At 43.2% G+C, this 18,994-nt stretch overlaps 1 protein-coding gene across 3 annotated transcripts in view; it reads left to right on the forward strand.

Annotated features, from left to right (window-relative positions):
• The window catches only part of IL1R2 (interleukin 1 receptor type 2), a 34,436-nt gene extending 19,572 nt beyond the window's left edge, over positions 1 to 14,864 (forward strand). For all 3 annotated transcript variants that reach the window (XM_039253128.1, XM_039253127.1, XM_039253126.1), the window contains 6 exons: positions 2,928 to 3,108; positions 5,790 to 5,964; positions 8,136 to 8,198; positions 10,412 to 10,547; positions 12,087 to 12,229; positions 14,672 to 14,864. In XM_039253128.1, coding sequence (XP_039109059.1) covers positions 2,928 to 3,108; positions 5,790 to 5,964; positions 8,136 to 8,198; positions 10,412 to 10,547; positions 12,087 to 12,229; positions 14,672 to 14,811 — 838 coding nt within the window. In that variant the 3' untranslated portion in view covers positions 14,812 to 14,864. The remainder of the gene's footprint in view (positions 1 to 2,927; positions 3,109 to 5,789; positions 5,965 to 8,135; positions 8,199 to 10,411; positions 10,548 to 12,086; positions 12,230 to 14,671) is intronic.
• The last annotated feature ends 4,130 nt before the right edge of the window (positions 14,865 to 18,994 follow it).

Consider the following 18,994-nt stretch of genomic DNA (forward strand, 5'->3'; position numbering starts at 1 on the left):
TGAGAACGGAGTCATGTTTGTCTTAAAGTTTGTTTTTATACTTGTTTTAAAACATTGCATCTCATAGTCTCATTGTGTTTTCTATTCTTGTAGAAAAAAAGAGGTCTGAGATTGAGGGGGGCAGTCAATATCTCAGTGTGGGTCAAGGCTTCGCATGTGAGTCTACCTGGCTGATCTCTAGAACTCTCTTCCAGCTCTGAGATTGGGCTCCCAGTGGGCTGAGAGTCACTGGCAGTTGCCATATTACCCTTTGGCACTTGTAGTCATAGCGCATGAAGCAGCCCCGTTCCTGTGAGTTTTACAATCTTCTGATCCAGGACCCACAAGGCCTTTCTGTCAACCAGGATGGGCTAGTTATGCTGCTAAATCAAGCCTCCCCCAAATTTCAGTGACTTAAAACAATAGATGCTTATTAATCACACTTGCAGCAAGCCAACAAATCCATGTTGGGTTCGGAGACAATCGAGGACCCAGATGGAAGGAGTAGCCACCATCTCAAGTGTTGACTGCCATACCAGAAGGAGACGTGCTCTGGAGTGTCTTGGGCTCTGGAGTGTCTTGGACTCTATGGCTATTAAAACTTTGGTGTAGGGGCACTTGGGTGGCTCAGTTGGCATCCGACTTCGGCTCAGGTCATGATCTCGTGGTTTGTGAGTTCAAGCCCTGCATCAGGCTGCGTGCTGACATCTCAGAGCCTGGACCCTGCTTCAGATTCTGTGTCTCCCTTGCTTTCTGACCCTCTCCGACTTGTGCTCTGTCCTGTGTCTCTCAAAGATAAATACACATTAACAAAAAACAACACTTTGGTGGAGAAGTGACAAACATATATCTCATTGACTAGAGTCATATAACTGCTCCCACCCAAAGTGGGGTCATGACCATGATGTGTTAATTCCACTGTGTGGTTAGGGTGGGGGAATTGGACACATTTGATGAATAACACTAATGATCCCTTTGTTGTGAGGATGTAACACACATGGAGAATGTGAGTGGTGATCAAATCATTCCATGCCCATCTTTCTTTTGCGTCAGTTTCACGGAGTGTCTTGCCCAAGGGGAATTACCAGATCAATAATGTGAACAGATTTGTACTTTCAATATGTGTAGTAAGTTTGGTTTCCAGAGGTACTGCCCTAATTTATGGGTTTTCCCAGAGCCTTACCAGGCTTCTAACCTTGATTTGACCTCTTAATTTCTGTACAGCCTTAGGAAATAACTTAATTTCTATATACCTAACTTTCATCATCTAAAAATGATATAATAATAATTCCTGCCTCGTATAGAGTATACAACACAGGGCCTGGCAAGTACCTCCTCCAGCTGCTGGGATGACTATTTTCAGATATACACTCTTCTTTAGACTTGTCCTCACTTACATTTTTTTCTTATTTAAAATTTTTTTAATGTTTATTTATTTTTGAGAGAGAGAGTGAGCATGCAAGCAGGGGAGGAGCAGAGAGAGAGGGAGACACAGAATCTGAAGCAGGCTCCGGGATCTGAGCTGTCAGCACAGAGCCCAACACGGAGCTTGAACTCACAGACCATGAGATCATGACCTGAGCTGAAGTCGATTGCTCAACCGACTGAGCCACCCAGGCGTTCCTCATCTTTTACGTTTCTTACAGTGAGATAATATATTTTTCAAGGTGACACAGTTAACTTCCTGCATTTCTTTGTGCCTAAATTGTTTGTTCATCTTTTTCCTTTTATAAACCAGACATGAAATATAATATAGATACTGGCTCTATATACTTGAATTAATTCTTTTTACTTTCAGGTAGCAAGCTTTTATCATTTACTTCATTTACATACATTTTTCACATTTTATTCCTTCTTTAGATATAGATTGTTCTTCCTTTTGCTGTAGAGATCCCCACCGCCCCCGCCTTCCTTATACAGCACACTTTTCTTTTTGTACCGCACACATTTTCATAGTCTCTGTTGATGTTGTATTTCTTAGATAACCAGGGGCTTAGCTGAGATCACTGTATTTTAATGTTTCCCCCCATGTTTCTATCAATGTTTTCTGCCCTTTCCCCAGCTCTAGGGTCTTGATAGAATTATGATATTGAGATTAGAGTTAGGCCAAAAAAAAAAAAAACAAAACCCAAAAAAACCAAAAACCCCAAATGAAAAACAAAACAAACTTGCCACGTTCAATTCCCCATGCCACATGCCATATTGCAAAAACATTTTATAGATCTTACACAAAATTCTCAGCAGTTTTCTGAAATTCGCCTTAAGCTCATAGATGATTCCCAAGAGTGGTGGCTCTTAGGAAAACATCTCTCTTTTTGGATATGGCCTTCTGCTCTAGGAAGTTGAAGTGTGTTGGGGTTGTTGTCAGAGAGACCCCCAGAACCTGGAAAGGTTCAGGCCTGTTTGAAGGGTATTTGGGGACCGCTTAGTGACCTTGGATGGGGTTGAAAACAGGCTTGCAGAGGGTCCCTTTGGGAAAAATGCAAGCCACATCATCATCTTTTTTTTTTTTTTTTTTTTTTACAATAGTTATGACGTGGTACTTTCTTCTTTTTTTTTTTTTGTCTCTCAGGGACTCAAAAAGATCAGGAAGAGAAGCATTGCAATACTCATCCAGAAAATGCAGGACACAGAATTTAATGGGCTTGGGGAAATTCTTCTTTTTTTTAATGTTTCATTTTATTTTTGAAGGAGAGACAGAGTACAAGTGGGGCAGAGGCAGAGACAGAGAGGGAGACACAGAATCCAAAGCAGGCTCCAGGCTCCAAGGTATCAGCACAGAGCCTGATGTGGGGCTCGAACTCATGAATCGTGAGATCATGACCTGAGCTAAAGTGAGATGCTCAACTGACTGAGCTACCCAAGTGCCCCAAATTAGTCTTAATTTCATTTAGCCTTACTGTTATTTTGCCTTGTCATTTATTGTCCTTTTTTCTCTTTAACATCAGAAACGCCTCTTACTGTGATGAAATGTCCACTGAACTCAGGGTTTTTGAGAAGACAGAAGCTTCCCTGCCTTTCATATCATACCCGCAAATTCTTACGCTATCAACCTCTGGGTCTTTAGTTTGCCCTGAGCTGAGTGAATTCACCCGTAACAAAATGGACATGAAGATTCAGTGGTACAAGGTACATGTTTAAAAATGGCCATTTAATTAAAATGTGTATAACTGGCTACAGGAAGGATTTAAAATACCCATTCTGAAGATAACACATTCACTTTTGTATTTCTGATTTTTCCCGCAACTAGTTAGTTTAAAAAGGACCACCATTAATATGTTCTACTCGTCTTTATGTGGCTGGGGCAAGGGTCCTCAGAGTAGGAATTTGCGAAGACAGAATGTAAAATGAATGTAGAGTAAGTGACAGTTGAAGAAAATAGCTTTTTACTCTGTCATTTGTCTGTAACAATGTACAAAAAACCATTTATTTAACAACCATGTACACATATTAATGAAGCTTTTTAAAAGCACACGATAATTAACTTGTGTGTTAAATACAAACAACTTGTGGGGCGCCTGGGTGGCTTAGTCGGTTAAGCGTCCGACTTTCGCCGAGGTCATGATCTCGCGGTTAGTGGGTGCGAGCCCCGCGTCGGGCTCTGTGCTGACTGCCAGCTCAGAGCCTGGAGCCTGTGTCAGTCTGTGACTCCCTCTCTCTCTGACCCTCCCCTGCTCACGCTGTCTCTCTCTCTCCTAGAAATAAATAAAAATATTAAAAAAAAAATACAAACAACTTGTTTTCTTGTCTGATTGACTAAATACTATCATCAGATCGCTTGTGTAGACCAGCTGTGGGCAAATGATAGCTATGACCAGGGGCCAAATTGAGTGACTACCTGTTTTTATATGCTGAGGATAGTTTTTTATTTTTTCCTTTCTTTCTTTTTTTATTTGAAAGGGAGAGAGAAGGGAGGGATATAGAGGGAGAGAGAGAGAGAATCTTAAGCATGCTGAGCACGGATCCTGATGTGGGACTCAATCCCATGACCCTGGGATCATGACCTGAGCCCAAATCAAGAGTTGGACACTCAAATGACTGAGCCACCCAGGCGCCCCCTAGTTTTCACTTTCTTAAACGGTTAAAAAAATAAAATAAGACTGGTATTTCCTGACATACGAAAGTGAAGTAGAATTCAAATTTCAGTGTCCATAAATAAAGTTTTACTGGGACACGGCCATACTTACTGTTTCTGTGGTCTCTGACTGCAAGGGCAGAGCTGAGTAAGCTCTTCAAACTTACCAGGGGACAGAGGCCATGTGGACTGTAGGCCTGAAATATTAACTATCTGGTCCTTAACACAAAAATTTGCTGATCCCCGTTAAAGACAGACCATAGACTGATACTGAAAAGTAGAGTTACTTGTTTAAAATTTGATATCGGGCTGCCTGGGTGGCTTAACCGACTGGTTAAGCCTCCAACTCTTGATTTTGGCTCGGATCATGATCTCGCAGGGTGTGGGATTGAGCCCCGTGTCCGGCTCTGCACCACAGTACGGAGCCTGGTTGTGATTCTCTCTCCCCCCTCTCTCTGCTCCTCCCCTGCTTGCACGCACTCTCTCTCTCAAAATAAATAAACATTAAAACAATAAAAAATACAATTTGATACAAATGAATTATTTAATCAAGAATAGATCAACCAGTTGACTGGTATTATAGCTACAAGATAAAAAAAGGATATCAATGCTAAGCTTTACTTAGCCTGTACTGGGTAGAAGTCTATTCTAGACCCCCTGGCATATAAACCAACAAAGCAGGGACTTCTAATATCTCCATTTTACAGATTAAAACATGGAGATACAGCAGTATAAGGCACTTGTCCAAGGTCGCACAGCTGGTAGATGGTGCAGCCAGGACTCCAGCCCTGGAGGCCAGGCTCCATACACACCTGCTGTGCAGGGGAGCCCTGGGGGCTTGGGGGGCTTGGAGGAACGGGGGTGCTGAGCCCCGTTTGGGTTTTCATGTTTGGCTACTCATGTTAGGAACAGTAAAATCTCTTCAGTTAAATAGATTGTAAAATAATACTTTATGAGCCATTAGCTGACAAATCTTTTTGGTTATGTCTGTGCTACCATTCAGAGCAAGAGTCTGAAATAGCTCAAGGTTATGTTTGACTATTGCAAGCTTTTGGTCATCATGGTTTTGAGAGAGAGGTTCCTGAGAACACTTTGTGCTTGTTAGGATGTTTTCTTGAATCTCATTCAACTTTTTCTGTTCTTGGAGGCCTTGCTCTTGAGGATTCTGTTACGTAAAACCCACAGACTCTTCCGCCTATATGAGAAGTGGGCCCTCATTTCTCACATTTAGTTTTTTATACAAAATTTCCCCCATCTTTACTGACTCCTAAAATTGAAATGACCTTTAAAGTAATTACGGCAACATCATTTCTTCTGACTATTACCTTTCAAGTCACAAGTGATTGAGGGTCAGAGACAGAGAAGGAGAGAGAGAAAGAAAGTCCCATGAGAGGCAGAGAGAGAGAGAGAGAGAGAGAGGGAGGGAGAGAAATGGGGCTCGAGATCATCCGATGTGGGACTGGAACTCACTAACTGTCCGATCACGACCTGCGCTGAAGTCAGATGCTTAATGACGGAGCCACTCAGGTGCCCTACAATTTTGTTTTCTATGTTGACAAATTCTCTCTGCTAAAAAACACAATTAACAGTGTGTCCAAAGTACATTTGCAGAGTAAGTACCAGGGCAATTGTTGGGTTGCGTATTCAACATCGATGGAAACACTGATGCTAGCCATATAGCTTTTGAGACATAAATTAGTACATAGTATAACTTTGAGAAATATTTTCCCTTAAGGATTCTGTCCTTTTGGACCAAGACAATGAGAAGTTCCTAAGTGTGAGGGGAACCTCCCGCTTACTCATATATAATGTGTCTGTGGAGGATGCGGGGTATTACAGCTGTGCCGTGGCGTTCATCCACGAAGGCACGCGCTACGACGTGACTAGGAATATTGAACTGCGCGTCAACAGTGAGTACTTGCCATTGAGGCCACCTCCACCCTGTCAACAGCAACACGCAAAGAACAAATTAGGGTTCTCATGGAATTCCTTGCATGTCTTTGGTAGGAAAGGCAGACAGACCTGTCAGTTCTCCTAAAGCATCAGGCTAATGAGATATGTGTGAACCTTTGAAAGATAGAAAGCGGGGTGTTTTCATGAGGAAAGATGAATCCCTGGGTAATTGATGGGGTTCTAAGTGTGAGGCTAAAACACACCAGCAGAGGGGGCCAAACACTTGGTTCACTTGGAAGGTCTCTTTGGAAAGCCCCCTTTGGAAGGCTTGCGCCCCAGGACCAGCCATCAGAACATGGTTGCCATAACTTTATGTATAATTCTAGGATCCTAGAATTTTATTGGAGTTTTCAGATACAAGGCTGTGCATTGGCAGATCCGGTGGAAATTGCCCTTTTTTGGTCTCCCCAAGGCATGTGGCCCTTGCAACTAGAATTTCAAACAGGGAGTGCTCTCATTGGTTTAAATGAGTTCCACTTGAAAATAATATTGTGAACAGTGTTGTGATTAGTATTTAAAATTGTTCAGCATTTCCTGCATACCTCCTACGTGTTGGACATCAAGCTTGGTGCAAGGAACACAAACGTGTTTAAATCCTGGACTCTGCCCTGAAGAGTATCTCTCTTCTTTCTGTTATATAATGAACAGGGACACAGTTGGAGTCTTCTAGGGCATTTCAGAGGGCTTTGAAAATACATTAAGGTTAAATAATTGGTCACTGAAGGGAGAAGACTTTTTTTTGGTCACAGGGAATCCAGAGATTCAGTTTTACTACAGGGAAAATGGTGTCTCCCATGAACTGATATCTCTAGATTATATATACATATATATATATTACTGTCTTGTAAGGATTCCTTCATATCAAAAACTTGTTCCCCCACAGGGGAATCATGGAAACTTTCTGGGACTTCGAAGAGGCTCTTAATTATCCTGTTTATGCGATACTCCACAGGAACACTAGGGGGCGACCAACCTTCATAATACCCTGTGTTATGATCACACTATTTCTCAGAGGTTCTCAAAGAGTGGTCCTGGCCCAGCCAGCAGTAGCAGCACTTGGGTGTTCACTAGACTTGGAAAATCTCAGTCTCCATCCCAGACCCACTGAGTTAGAAACAGGCATGTGGTGGGGGGAACGCAGCAATCCGCGTTTAACATGCGGCCCACGTGATGCTGATACACCTTCAGATTTGAGAAGCACTGAGGTATAGCCTCCGAAGCTCTTTTCTCACCTCCTCTCCATTGCCCCAGCCTCTGTGCAGCAGGCATGTGATTATGTGTGTTTGTCGGGGGCAGTTATGGGGAGGCTCCCGGTCATGATCAGGAAGTCATCTGGTTTGGTTCTCTACTGCGAGACTGTCTAATCCTTACTCATGTTAGGATTTCAAAACGTTCTGCAGAGAAGATGTAAGGATGGAGCAAGCAGTTATGGAGATGGGCAGCCCCTTCGCCCACCCCCCAGTCATGCTCTTTGCTTCAGTTCAGGTTCCCAGTTTCTTCAAACTGTTGGGAGACCTTCCTCTTGAGGAGTTGGGTTGCTCTTCAGAAGTCCACTTCTGTCTGTTTCCCAAAAGAGTTACGTCTTCAATGAACAAGACATAGTAGCTAATGCTGGATTGCGCCCATTATCACTCATTGCGGGCTTAGCAGTATAAACAGGTGGTTCCCAAATTCCTGTGTCTTTTTAAAAGTTTTTGAAGTGACTCTTCAGTATTCTGAGGCAGGCACTGGGGGAGGCAGGAATGGAAAGGTTGGAGATATTTTAGGGCAAATAGATGTTGGGGTAAAGCCTATCTTGAGGACATTGTGAACCTTACTATTAAGAATTTATTCAGGAAGCCAGGGAGGGGAATGGTTAATTATTTATCACAGAGCAAAGAACATCTGTTAGCGGAATGTGTATTTAACTGTGGCCTCTTCCAGTAATATCTCTTCTGGGAAAGGCATTGGCCAGAGATGCTCACTTTTGTGGAGAGCCTGTTTCCTTTGCTAGACAAAGGTTGAACCTTACAATGGCTGGCCGTGCTGTCGAAGAGAACTTTGTTAATTAGCTAAACAATGGAATTTGACTCTCAGCTTGAAATGAAGGCTTTCCTAATTGAATCTGTTTTCCTCCTATCGTTCTCAGAAAAAGAAGAGGAGACAATTCCTGTGATTATCTCTCCTCACCAGACCATCTTAGCTTCACTGGGTAAGGCCCACAAGGACCATGTGACCCACAGGGGTGCCTGCAGTCCCTAAGCCCAGGGTCCTAGACCCTTGTGACCCCTGACTGCACCTGCCCCTTTGGCGTGCAGCGTGCCTGGGTGGGATCCCAGAACCCCGGCATGAGAGGCAGGTAACAGATACGAAGGACCATTTCCTTCTGTGAAATGTTAGAAATGGCATTGATTGAAAATAGGTCTACGTGGGGCGCCTGGGTGGCTTAGTCGGTTAAGCGTCCGACTTTCGCTTAGGTCATGATCTCGCGGTTCGTGGGTTCAAGCCCCGCGTCGGGCTCTGTGCTGACTGCCAGCTCAGGGCCTGGAGCCTGTTTCAGTCTGTGACTCCCTCTCTCTCTGACCCTCCCCTGCTCACGCTGTCTCTCTCTCTCTCCTAGAAATAAATAAAAATATTAAAAAAAAAAAAAAAAGAAAATAGGTCTACTCTGTTACATGAAAACCCTGCCTACAAAAACCTGAATGGAAAAATCCAAAAATTCTGGTAACAGTTCTTAACTGTATGAGACAATTAACAGTACAGTTCCCTCATGCAACCAGCACCTGTAGTATATTTTAAATCACTCACTTTACCGAAACTTGGCGCATGCTCAGCACATCCCTAAGAGTCCATTTATAAAGTGAGGCTGATCCTGCCATTGCTGGCCCTACAGAGATGGTCTCTTATTGCCAAAATAGCTGGTCAGCTGGTCAACTGAAGTGATGAAAGTGACTGACAGGGTTTTCCATTTTTCACTCCAGCCCACACACACACACTACCCTGTTGAACATTACTATGTCTAATAAGATGTCACTCAATGCCAACATTGACCCTGTGGGAGGGCCTCATTTCTCCCATTTTCCAGAAGGAAAAGCTGCTCAAGGGTCATGGTGGCTCAATAAAGGTCAAAAGCCACACTCAAGTCAGTCTGGCATTCAGACAGGCCTGTACCTATTTTTTATTTTTTTGTATAATGGTTTTGTAGACCTTATCCATCCTTCTTTCCTTCCTTTCTTCCTTCCTCTCTCCTTCCCTCCCCATCCTTCTCTTCATCCATACATCCATTTATCTGTCCATCCACCCATCTACCCATCCATCTCTTCCCTCCATCCATCCATCCATCCATCCATCCTTCCCTCCATCCATTCATCCATCCATCCATCCATCTCCTCTGTTTGGTGTTGGGCTTATATTCTAAATTTTAATTGGTGGCGATAAAGAAGGGAGACTTTTGTGCAGATGCTGGGATTGCTCCCTGACACATGAGTTGCAGCTCCTGATGGCTGTCTTGGCCCTTGGGACAGTTGCCTGGGAACTGAGGGAAGTGGGGACAGGGGTTGGTGCAGACTGGGACTCCAGCCTCCTGGAGTGTTACCCAGCTGAGTGGAGCTGAGTTCTCCATCTTGTTGCTTTGAATGCACTGACATGTGGGGCAGAGTCACACGAAGCCAGATGTAATGGGTTCCTTTGGGCTGAGAACCTTGAAGGTCATCATAGGTGGTGAGGGAGGGAGAAGAGCTGGCATTCTGAGCCTCAAGTGGGGCCAGGTACATTCAAAGACACACCACAGGGAGGCATATCCCTCATGAGGAAGAAACAGATCAGATGGATTTGTTCCTTTTTTTTCTTTCCTCCCCTTTGGTGACTTAAAAACTGTAACTCATAATGACTGAGGCAGGGGAGCCCGGTACCATTACCCTGAACAACAGTAGAAGGCACCATTCCTATAAAATTCAGTGGTTTGTTAAAGGGTTAATCCCAAATGAACATGATCTGGGACTAGGGAGTTCCTGGGGGAAACATGAGCCCTGAGACCAGCAATGGGTGGAGAGAAAGAATCCAAACATTAATCTGGATTTTTTGAGGTGCCTAGAATAAATTGAGGGAGAAGCCGTTCATGAATTCAGAATGTTCTGTAGGAGCTGAATGGCCTTGGGGAAGCCATTTGCCCCCCCCGGATTTTCATCTGCCATGAAGACCAGTTGAGGGAACGGGAGACGCTTGATAAATACTGGTGTTCTACGTGAACAGAATCATATGAGGAAACTAAGTTTCCTTCTAAGGAAGGAGTTGGCTGGTGAGAGGTGTTCATGAAGATGGGGAAGGGTCCAAAGCTCAGATTTGCTGATGGACGCAAGGACTGATGTGACCCCTGTCCCCTGCCTGGGTTCTGACGCTTGATGTGTGCCGTCTTGCTGTATGCAGGATCAAGACTGACAATCCCATGTAAGGTGTTCCTGGGAACTGGTACACAATCGACCACCATGCTGTGGTGGATGGCCAACACCACCAGCATAGAGAGCGCCTACCAGGGAGTCCGCGTGACCGAGGGGCAGCGCCAGTAAGTGTGTGAAGACCTTTGTCAGCTGAGAAGCATCTTCTAGGCACAGTTGAAGGCTTTGCTCTGACATAGGCTTTGCTCTTCCTTTTAGAGACAATGTCATATGGAACCTATTCATAATGACACACCTACTACATTAAAAATAACCTTTTTGATGCTAAGCTGTTGGAGTTTTAGGATTTTATACACTGAGTTTGGCTGAGCATTCCCAATTGCTGTTAAGAATTGAACTGTCTCTAGCTGAGTTGCAGTGGACTGCTTGGCATCGCTGTTGCATTTTCTAGCTGTTTCATTAAATATTTGTGTCTTGAGTTTTGCAGTTTTCAAAAAAATCCCCACAAACTCTGGCGTTAATACATTTCCACTCTGCACTCTGCAACCTGAGTGTCAAACATTTTCACAAAGCCCTCAAAAGGCTCTGAAGTTTAGCCCCAGTATCCGAGGGCCTCCTCTCTTTCTCAAGGAACCGGGGGCTGCCGCAGGCACTCAGGAAGGTTAATATTAAAAGAAAGGAAGAATTCTGTTCTCATAAGCACTAATCTATGGAATATGTTTTCTCACTCTGAAAGTAGATCAGACCTTGTAAATGTGAACCATTAGTGTTTGAGGAAGGGAGACCGTTCAATGTTCCCAATTATCAAGTATTTTTGAAATTACAGTTTTGGTACTCTGAATTAGCCTGAACTTTCTATTGCCAATTTTTTGTCTTTTTTTTTTTTTTTTTTTTTTTAATAAGACCTAGCCAATAAGGTCTTTCTGGATGCAGTTTAGCAGGTCAGAATTATATGTGGTTAGCACAGCTGCTTGCTTGCACAGGAAAAGCTTGGTATCGCTAACATACCCCTGTCTGCTTACTCATACTACCCACTCACTTAAAGGAGCCTGTTTTCTCCCAAGGAGGAAAAAAAGTAGCCCTAGTAGATCCTCAACCATGGTATATTTATTCATGCTCATCAGTAGCAGTGAAGCATCTTCATATCACTATCACTACAAATGGCTGACTTGAGCCATTCTGTGGCCCGTCTGCGGCACTCTGCTCCCAACTTGAGTTTGCAGAGTGACATAGCTGGCAAAAGAGCTGAGAGGAGGAGGAAATACCATGGAGGCCAGGATTCCTGGAAACTCCCTCCTCCTCCTCAATATGCAAATGATTTAGTGGTGTTACAGTCAAGTTTCCCCAAACCAGACATTTCTATTCCCACTGCCGCCTTTTTGTTCATCAATGGCCTTAAAAAATGAATTCTTCCATTATCCAAACAAAACTGACTCCTCTTAAGTTCTCCTTGGGACAAGTGTGCTGTTACAGGGACCAACACCTTTAGTGTCACTCCCAACAGCTTCAGTGTCATTCCCACCTTTGGGCATGAAATTCTCCCAGATAGGGAACGAATATAATGAATGGCAAGTGCTCTTGACTTTATGAATCGTGACCAATTTAAGCACAATGGATCCTTCTCATTGAGAGTGTTTGGATGTCTTCATTGTAAAGATGAACTTGCATTTGATACATCACACTGAAGTGATTATTTCCTCACTCAGGGAATACTCAGAAAATAACGAGAACTACATTGAAGTGCCACTAATTTTTGATCCAGTCATAAGAGAGGATTTGAACATGGATTTTAAATGCGTTGTCCGCAACACACTGAGTTTTCAGATGCTACGCACCACGGTCAAAGAAGGTATGTATTTGAGGACATGAAAGAGGGAAAAGAGCATGTTAGATATTCTGCGGCTGCTAGACAAAGCTACAGGCTCTCCAGATGATTGCTTAGAGCACCAGAAGCAGATCTCTCATTTTTCTCTGATTTATTTCTTGTAGGGTGGGGGCTGGTTTGGAAGATTATATTCAAATCAAAATTTAAACGGCAAGCTGGTGTTTAGACAAAACACAAAATTCTGTGATAAACGTAAAAAAAAAAAAATCCCTGGTGTCCTCATGTAGGTCTGGCCTGGATCAGCAGGGCCACCTGTTTCTCCATGATGCCTTGAGCAGGACGGTGGGACATTCTTTATCCTGAAATTGAGAAACTCCCTTCTCTGAGACCTGGGGGCTGGAGATGGGGGCTGGGAGATACCCAGGGCTCAGGACAGCTTCAGGGTTAAAGTCATCAGTTGACAGGAGAGAAAGCACAAGACTAAAGTTCAATCAACCCAGTGTCCATTTAAGGACCTTTAAAAATGGGTTGCCTGGGTGGCTCAGTTGGTTAAGCTTCTGACTTCAGCTTAGGTCATGATCTCCTGGTTTGTGAGTTCCAGCTCCGCATCGGGCTTTGTGCTGACAGCCCAGAGCCCGGAGCCTGGTTCAGATTCTGTGTCTCCCTCTCTCTCTGCCCCTTTCGGCTCATGCTCTGTCTCTCAAAAATAAATAACTGTTTAAAAAGAAGAAGGAGAAGGAGAAGGAGAAGGAGAAGGAGAAGGAGAAAAGCCTATGCTATCATTGTTTTTTGTTTTTTGTTTTTGCGTATGCTATCATTTTGACCAAGCTGATTGCTTCCCGGTGTTTAAACACTGAGTGGGAAAGGGAAATAGAGTTGGTGCAGAGACCCTTGACAGTCAGAGAGGTTAGCAGGGGACAAGCTGAAGTGATGATCTCCTGCTGCAATCTTATTATGCCTTCTGGGCAGTCTGTAGCAATCAGACAAATTACTCCACATTCTCTGCGCTTGCTGGGAAGGCAGCTGCAGATGGACTTGTAATTGAAAAGCTGAGGATTTGGTTAAGCCTCAGGGCAGAGCATGACAACACACAGTACTTTTCTCTAATTGTGGTCTGAGCACCACCAGTGAGGCCCACTTGAGCCACTAGTTGGGAACACAGAGCCCTGGGCTCACCCCACATCTGCTCCGCTTCTCACAGGGTAAGGCAGAAGACTGCAGTTCATCGGACTCCTTTCATACTCAAGTTTGAGAACCATTGTCCTAGATCATTTCCATGAAAGAGTCAGTAGTTGTAGAGAGTTGGAAAGGAAGGGCCCCACGGAAAGCAGAGTCCACTTCTGGGGTCCAGATTGTGACCCAAAAGAACCTGTGGTTTGTCCAGTTGTCCTGAAGCTGGGACCCTTTAACCATTTCTGTAAGGTGAGCCTTCTCCCTGCATGTCCTGTGCTGGGATGGACATGGCTCATGGCCGCGGACGGAGTCGAAAGCCTATCACCAGTACTGAGAGGTGCATCTGGGCGGCTGCTCAGAAAATTAAAGCTTTTCTCACTTCTAAACCTTGTAGGATTTTAAGAGAGAAGAATCATCTGGAGAAAGGGTCTGAGATTGTGCTGATTTCTGGAGGCCTAGACAGACTATGATAAATAGCTTTAAAATGTAGAACTCTGGCTTCATCATCGAGTCCAGTAACACTTATGTTCTTGTGTTTACTTGTTATGTTTTTATCTGCACTCTATTTTCATAACACAGGGATACCAAGGAGTAGAATATAAAATAGCTGGGTGTAAGCAATAATCTTGGCACCAAAGGCTCCTTTATTTGAAGTTTGTTTTCTCTTCCTTTGTTACTTTATATAATCTTCCTGATAGTCATGCTCACTGGAAAGGGGCAGACTGTACCCTGGCAAAGTCACAGTCAGCTGGTTGAAGCCTAAACAGAGACTGTCTTTTAAAAAAAAATTCTTTTTAACATTTATTCATTTTTGAGAGACAGAGAGAGATGGAGCTTGAGTGGGGAAGGGACTGAGAGAGGGAGACACAGAATCTGAAGCAGGCTCCAGGCTCTGAGATGTCAGCACAGAGCCCCGTGGGGGCTCGAACTCACAAACTGTGCCTAAGTTGGATGCTTGAATGACTGAGACACCCAGGCACCCCTAAACAGATACCATCTTACTGCACACGATGCAACAGGCAGAACAAAGACCCTTGACCCATCACCCCACTCTGTGCTGTTTCTCTTTAATGGATTTTTGTTCTACCTTCCTTGTTTCCCTAATACCACAGATAGCATTCTTAAGTGTCCTTGATCTGCTGTGAGGGACATGCTTTCTGAAAAATCAGTGCACTATTATTAGAAAAAACAAACCCCGCTTCCTGTCTTCTCCGTAAACCTGCCCCGCACTGTCCTGTTTGGCAGTGAGAGAATGTTCCATCCACCCACGATGTGACTCTGTTCTTCCTACAGCTGCCTCATTCTCCTGGGAGATTGTGCTGGCCCCCCTCTCCCTGGTCTTCTTGGTTTTGGGGGGAATATGGATGCACAGACGGTGCAAACACAGAACTGGAAAAACATATGGTTTGACCACGTTAAAGACTGGCCCTTAAGATTTTCAGTCTTATCCGAGTGAAATAAAGGCAATAAAACAATTCAAATCCAAGCGATATCCTTTTTCATGGAAGTAGCTTGACCTTTTTGAGGATTCTGCTCTTCCTCAGTTGTTTAACAGGAGCTGCTGTGTTTATGTTGAAGGACCAAGAATGAATGTGATGTTTATCCTGATGCTGAATGACAGGAGGAAGTGTGCATGTGGGTGGGTGCGTAGCTCCCTGCCACTTGTGACCTGTTTAAAAGAGTGAGGTGCCCCCAGGCCTGAATTAGAGTCAAAAACATCTACGTGAGTTTTATAACTCATTCATTCCTCATTTAACAAATACATTTTAGAAGTCTCCCTTGGGTATGCTCCATGGAAGGGTTATAGATTCAAAAATAGTCGAGATGGAGGCTGCCTTTTTGGGAAGATGGAATTTCATTTTGAGATCAGAGTGATTTAGACATGCTACAGAAGGAGAATCAGCAAGAACTGCTGAGTTTTTTCAAAAGAATGAGCCAAAAAAATAGCAAATAAAATAGGGTAGGCTGTGAGAAAAACACGTTAGGACATATTAGTGAACTGAGAAACAGATTCAACTTTCTAACAAAGCTTCTGAAAATAAAGAGGAAGCAAAGGTATTGGGATAATTGCATACACATTGGGAAAAACATCACTAGGCTTCTTTTATGTCGTATTACCCTCCCCCCCCAAAGAATCCGAGTTAAATTAATAAATTAAATTTAAATAAATCAAATTGTGGAAAAATTAGCATGACTCACTCCTTCATTTATCTGAGTCTTTGTTCAAGACACCTTCCCAGAGGCATTTCTGAATGCCTCTTTTTCATCCCTCTCTGTCCCCTCCCTCTGCTTTGTGTTCTGATAGATCTTATCACCACCAGACCTTCCCTTACATATTTACTTATTTATTTTTGGTTTTTCCCACCGGAATTGCATGAGGGCAGAGGTGTTATTTTGGTCACAGCTGTATCCCCAGTACCTGGAATCGTGCCTGTCATACACTGAACATTTAATAAATGTTTGTTAGAATAAATGAACCTAGGATGTATTTTCTTTTGTTCACTACCAATAAGATAAAAGAATGGGCAGGGTGCAGATGGATGGGCTTCATTATGTTACAATTCCTGCCTCATGCAAGAATGAAAGCAAAATGTAAAAGATATTATGTCAGGCGAGTTCAAGGAATTAATAATGATAGCCTATATAGTTAATTCAGGCTTTAACAAAAGGCATCATGACCTTTCACAGATGGGGAAACACGAATAGGGAATTTATGGAACAAACACATAATGGAACGGTGGAAAAACGATCTGTTTCAGTAACAATCAGAGATGTAAATTAAAGCAACATTGAGATACCAAAGCACTCACACACTATCAAGTTTTAAAAGCAACATCAAGGTCATTTCCAAATCATAACTCCCATTTCCTATAATTCCATTTGTAACTTTAGACTGGGAAGTAGAAACATAATTTGTAACAAGACCGTAGGGTGTTGGGTACAGCTTGTATCTTCTTGCAAGAGTCGAGTGTAGGATCTCTTCTGAGCTCTGTTCCGAGATGTCATGTTGGTATAGCTTAAAATCCACCACCACGGGAGTACTGACACCATAGAAACTGGCAAATGCCACAGGCCAGCGGTCCCCTCCCAGGTACCCCACGACAGGGCCCCTGCAGATGCCTGGGAATGCTGTTCCTGGGAATTAATCTTAGACAACAACTGAATAGAAGATAAACAGATGTATGAAATATTTCAGTGAAACTCATCACCATGATAATGAACGGTTATGCACCAATTATAAATTATAATTTGCAAGAATACAAGACTGAAATACTTGTAATGTTATGGGAAAATTGTATATTTTATGCAATTTATATGATTATGACAATATTAAAATGCATACGCAGCTAGCAAACGGTGGAGAAAACCCAAGGATTTTGAAGATAGATTTCTTGGGTTTAATTCAAGGTTGACCATGTGGTGTCTCGCATCCTAGGCAAGGCCTTTAGTCTCTCTGTGTCAGTCAGTATTCTAATCTGGAAATGGAGATAATAACAGGAACTAGCCTAGAGTGCAATGTTTAATAATAAAGAACATAGGAGAAATATAAAGGAATAAAAATACTTGTATTGTTTAGGCCAAAGGTCGACACACTGCAGCCTTCCGGCCAAATGTAGCTTGTCCTTTGTTTCTGTAAATTAAGTTAAACGATTTTTTTAATGTTTATTTATTTTTGAGAGAGACAGAACACAAGTGGGGGAGGGGCAGAGAGAGAGGGAGACACAGAATCGGAAGCAGGATCCAGGCTCTAAGCTGTCAGCACAGAGCCCAATGCGGGGCTCCAACTCAAGAGCTGTGAGATCATGACCTGAGCCAAAGTTGGGCACTCATCCAACTGAGCCACCCGGGTGCCCCTGAAAATTAAGTTTTATTAGAACGCAGCCATGCCATTTTGTTGATGCATCGTCTATGGCTGCTTTCGCTCTTTGAAGGCAGAGTAGTTGAGACAACAAAGTCTGAACTCTTTGCTATCGGGCCTCATACAGAAAAAGTTCTCTGACCATGGTTTAGACCAAGGAAATGTATAGGCAGTTTTTTGAGCCTTACTTTTATATTTCCCTGCTACTATCTTCTCTGTCCTTCCTTTCCTGTTTTGTAAGCATGTAAGGAAGGAGAAGGAAATGGGAAGGGAGCAGCCAGAGCCTTTTAGCCTTGAATCAGGAACTTTCACCGTGAAGGAAGTGGAAACAAGGTTTGGGATAGAGGAAGGGGTGAGGACTTTGCAGGGGCTGCTCTGGGTGCTTCTGCCTCTTCTGGATCCTCGGCTTGGGTGCCGCCCTGCTCATGCCGCCCAGTGCTCTCTCAAGTTCCCTACCTTCAGATTCCGGCTGCTTCAGCAATGACCTTGAAAAGAAGCTGACTGCAGCCAGAAGACAACTTTTTAGACTCCACCTTGACTGCACGGCTTATGAACTTCCTCCTATCCATAGTTCACAGTTGGGGGTCATGCTCTTAGAAAGAATAGGAGGGAATTTTGGACACCAGATTTACAATAATATCAAGGTATAAGTGTGATATGGGGATCATTACATTTTGAAAGAAGAGTCATCATATTTCTTTTTTTTAAGTTTATTTATTTTGAGGGGGATGGTGAGGGGCAGAGAGAGGGAGGGAGAGAATCCCAAGCAGGCTGTCAGCGTGGAGCCGGATGCAGAGCTCGATCCCACAACCGTGAGATCACGGCCTGAGCCGAAATCAGGAGTTGGAGCTTAACCAACTGAGCCACATGGGTGCTTCAAAAGAAGATTCGTTATATTTCTAAGAGACATACAAGAGTATTCACGGATGAGAGTTGAGACTTGCTTCGAAACGGTCCAGTACCATGGCAGGGGTGGGGAATATAGATGAAATACAATTGTCCATGTGTTGACAATCGTTAACACCAGTCATGGGTGCATAGGGGTTCCTTATACAACTCTGTCTTTTTGCATATGTCTAGAAATTTCCATAATACACAGGAAAAAACTAACAATATAGAAATAACTCAATACCCGCTAGACAAGAGAATGAATCCATGAGCTGGGCACAGTGGAATCTTCTACAGCGGTGACATGCATAAAACACAGCTACCTGCAACAATATGGATGGGCCTTAGAAACCTCAAGTAAAAAATGAGTCCCAGAAACATCTATTTACAGCATGATGCCTTTTTATATAAAGTGAAAAACAACTAAAACTACAACTACTCTCTGTATGCATACATGCACACATACATGCATTTATACATATTTACATTGAAGAGCACATATGTGATAAAACTACATTTTAACCATATTTGGATGTGTATGTATCTATATTTAAAGAGCACATATGTGATTTTAAGATTTTAATTGTACATTAAAATGTACAATTGTCTACATTTTAAGAAGCAAGAGAATGAGAAACCCAAAGCTCAGATGGAGAACCAGGGCTGGGATGGGTTGGGAAGATGTACGTTTCATCAAGTCGGGATCTCACATTGAGTCATGGATTATTACTGTTTATTATCAAACAGATTAAGACACAGGCCACTCATGGACCAATGAAGAGTGTGTGTCTTGAACTTAGGATTCTGATTAATTCTATACATCTGAGTCCAAATTAAACAAACAAAAGAAACGAGGTGTTTTCTTAGTG

This window comes from Hyaena hyaena, unplaced genomic scaffold (genome assembly GCF_003009895.1).
Source record: "Hyaena hyaena isolate Hyena2069 unplaced genomic scaffold, ASM300989v1 scaffold_438, whole genome shotgun sequence".
Taxonomy (NCBI): domain Eukaryota; kingdom Metazoa; phylum Chordata; class Mammalia; order Carnivora; family Hyaenidae; genus Hyaena; species Hyaena hyaena.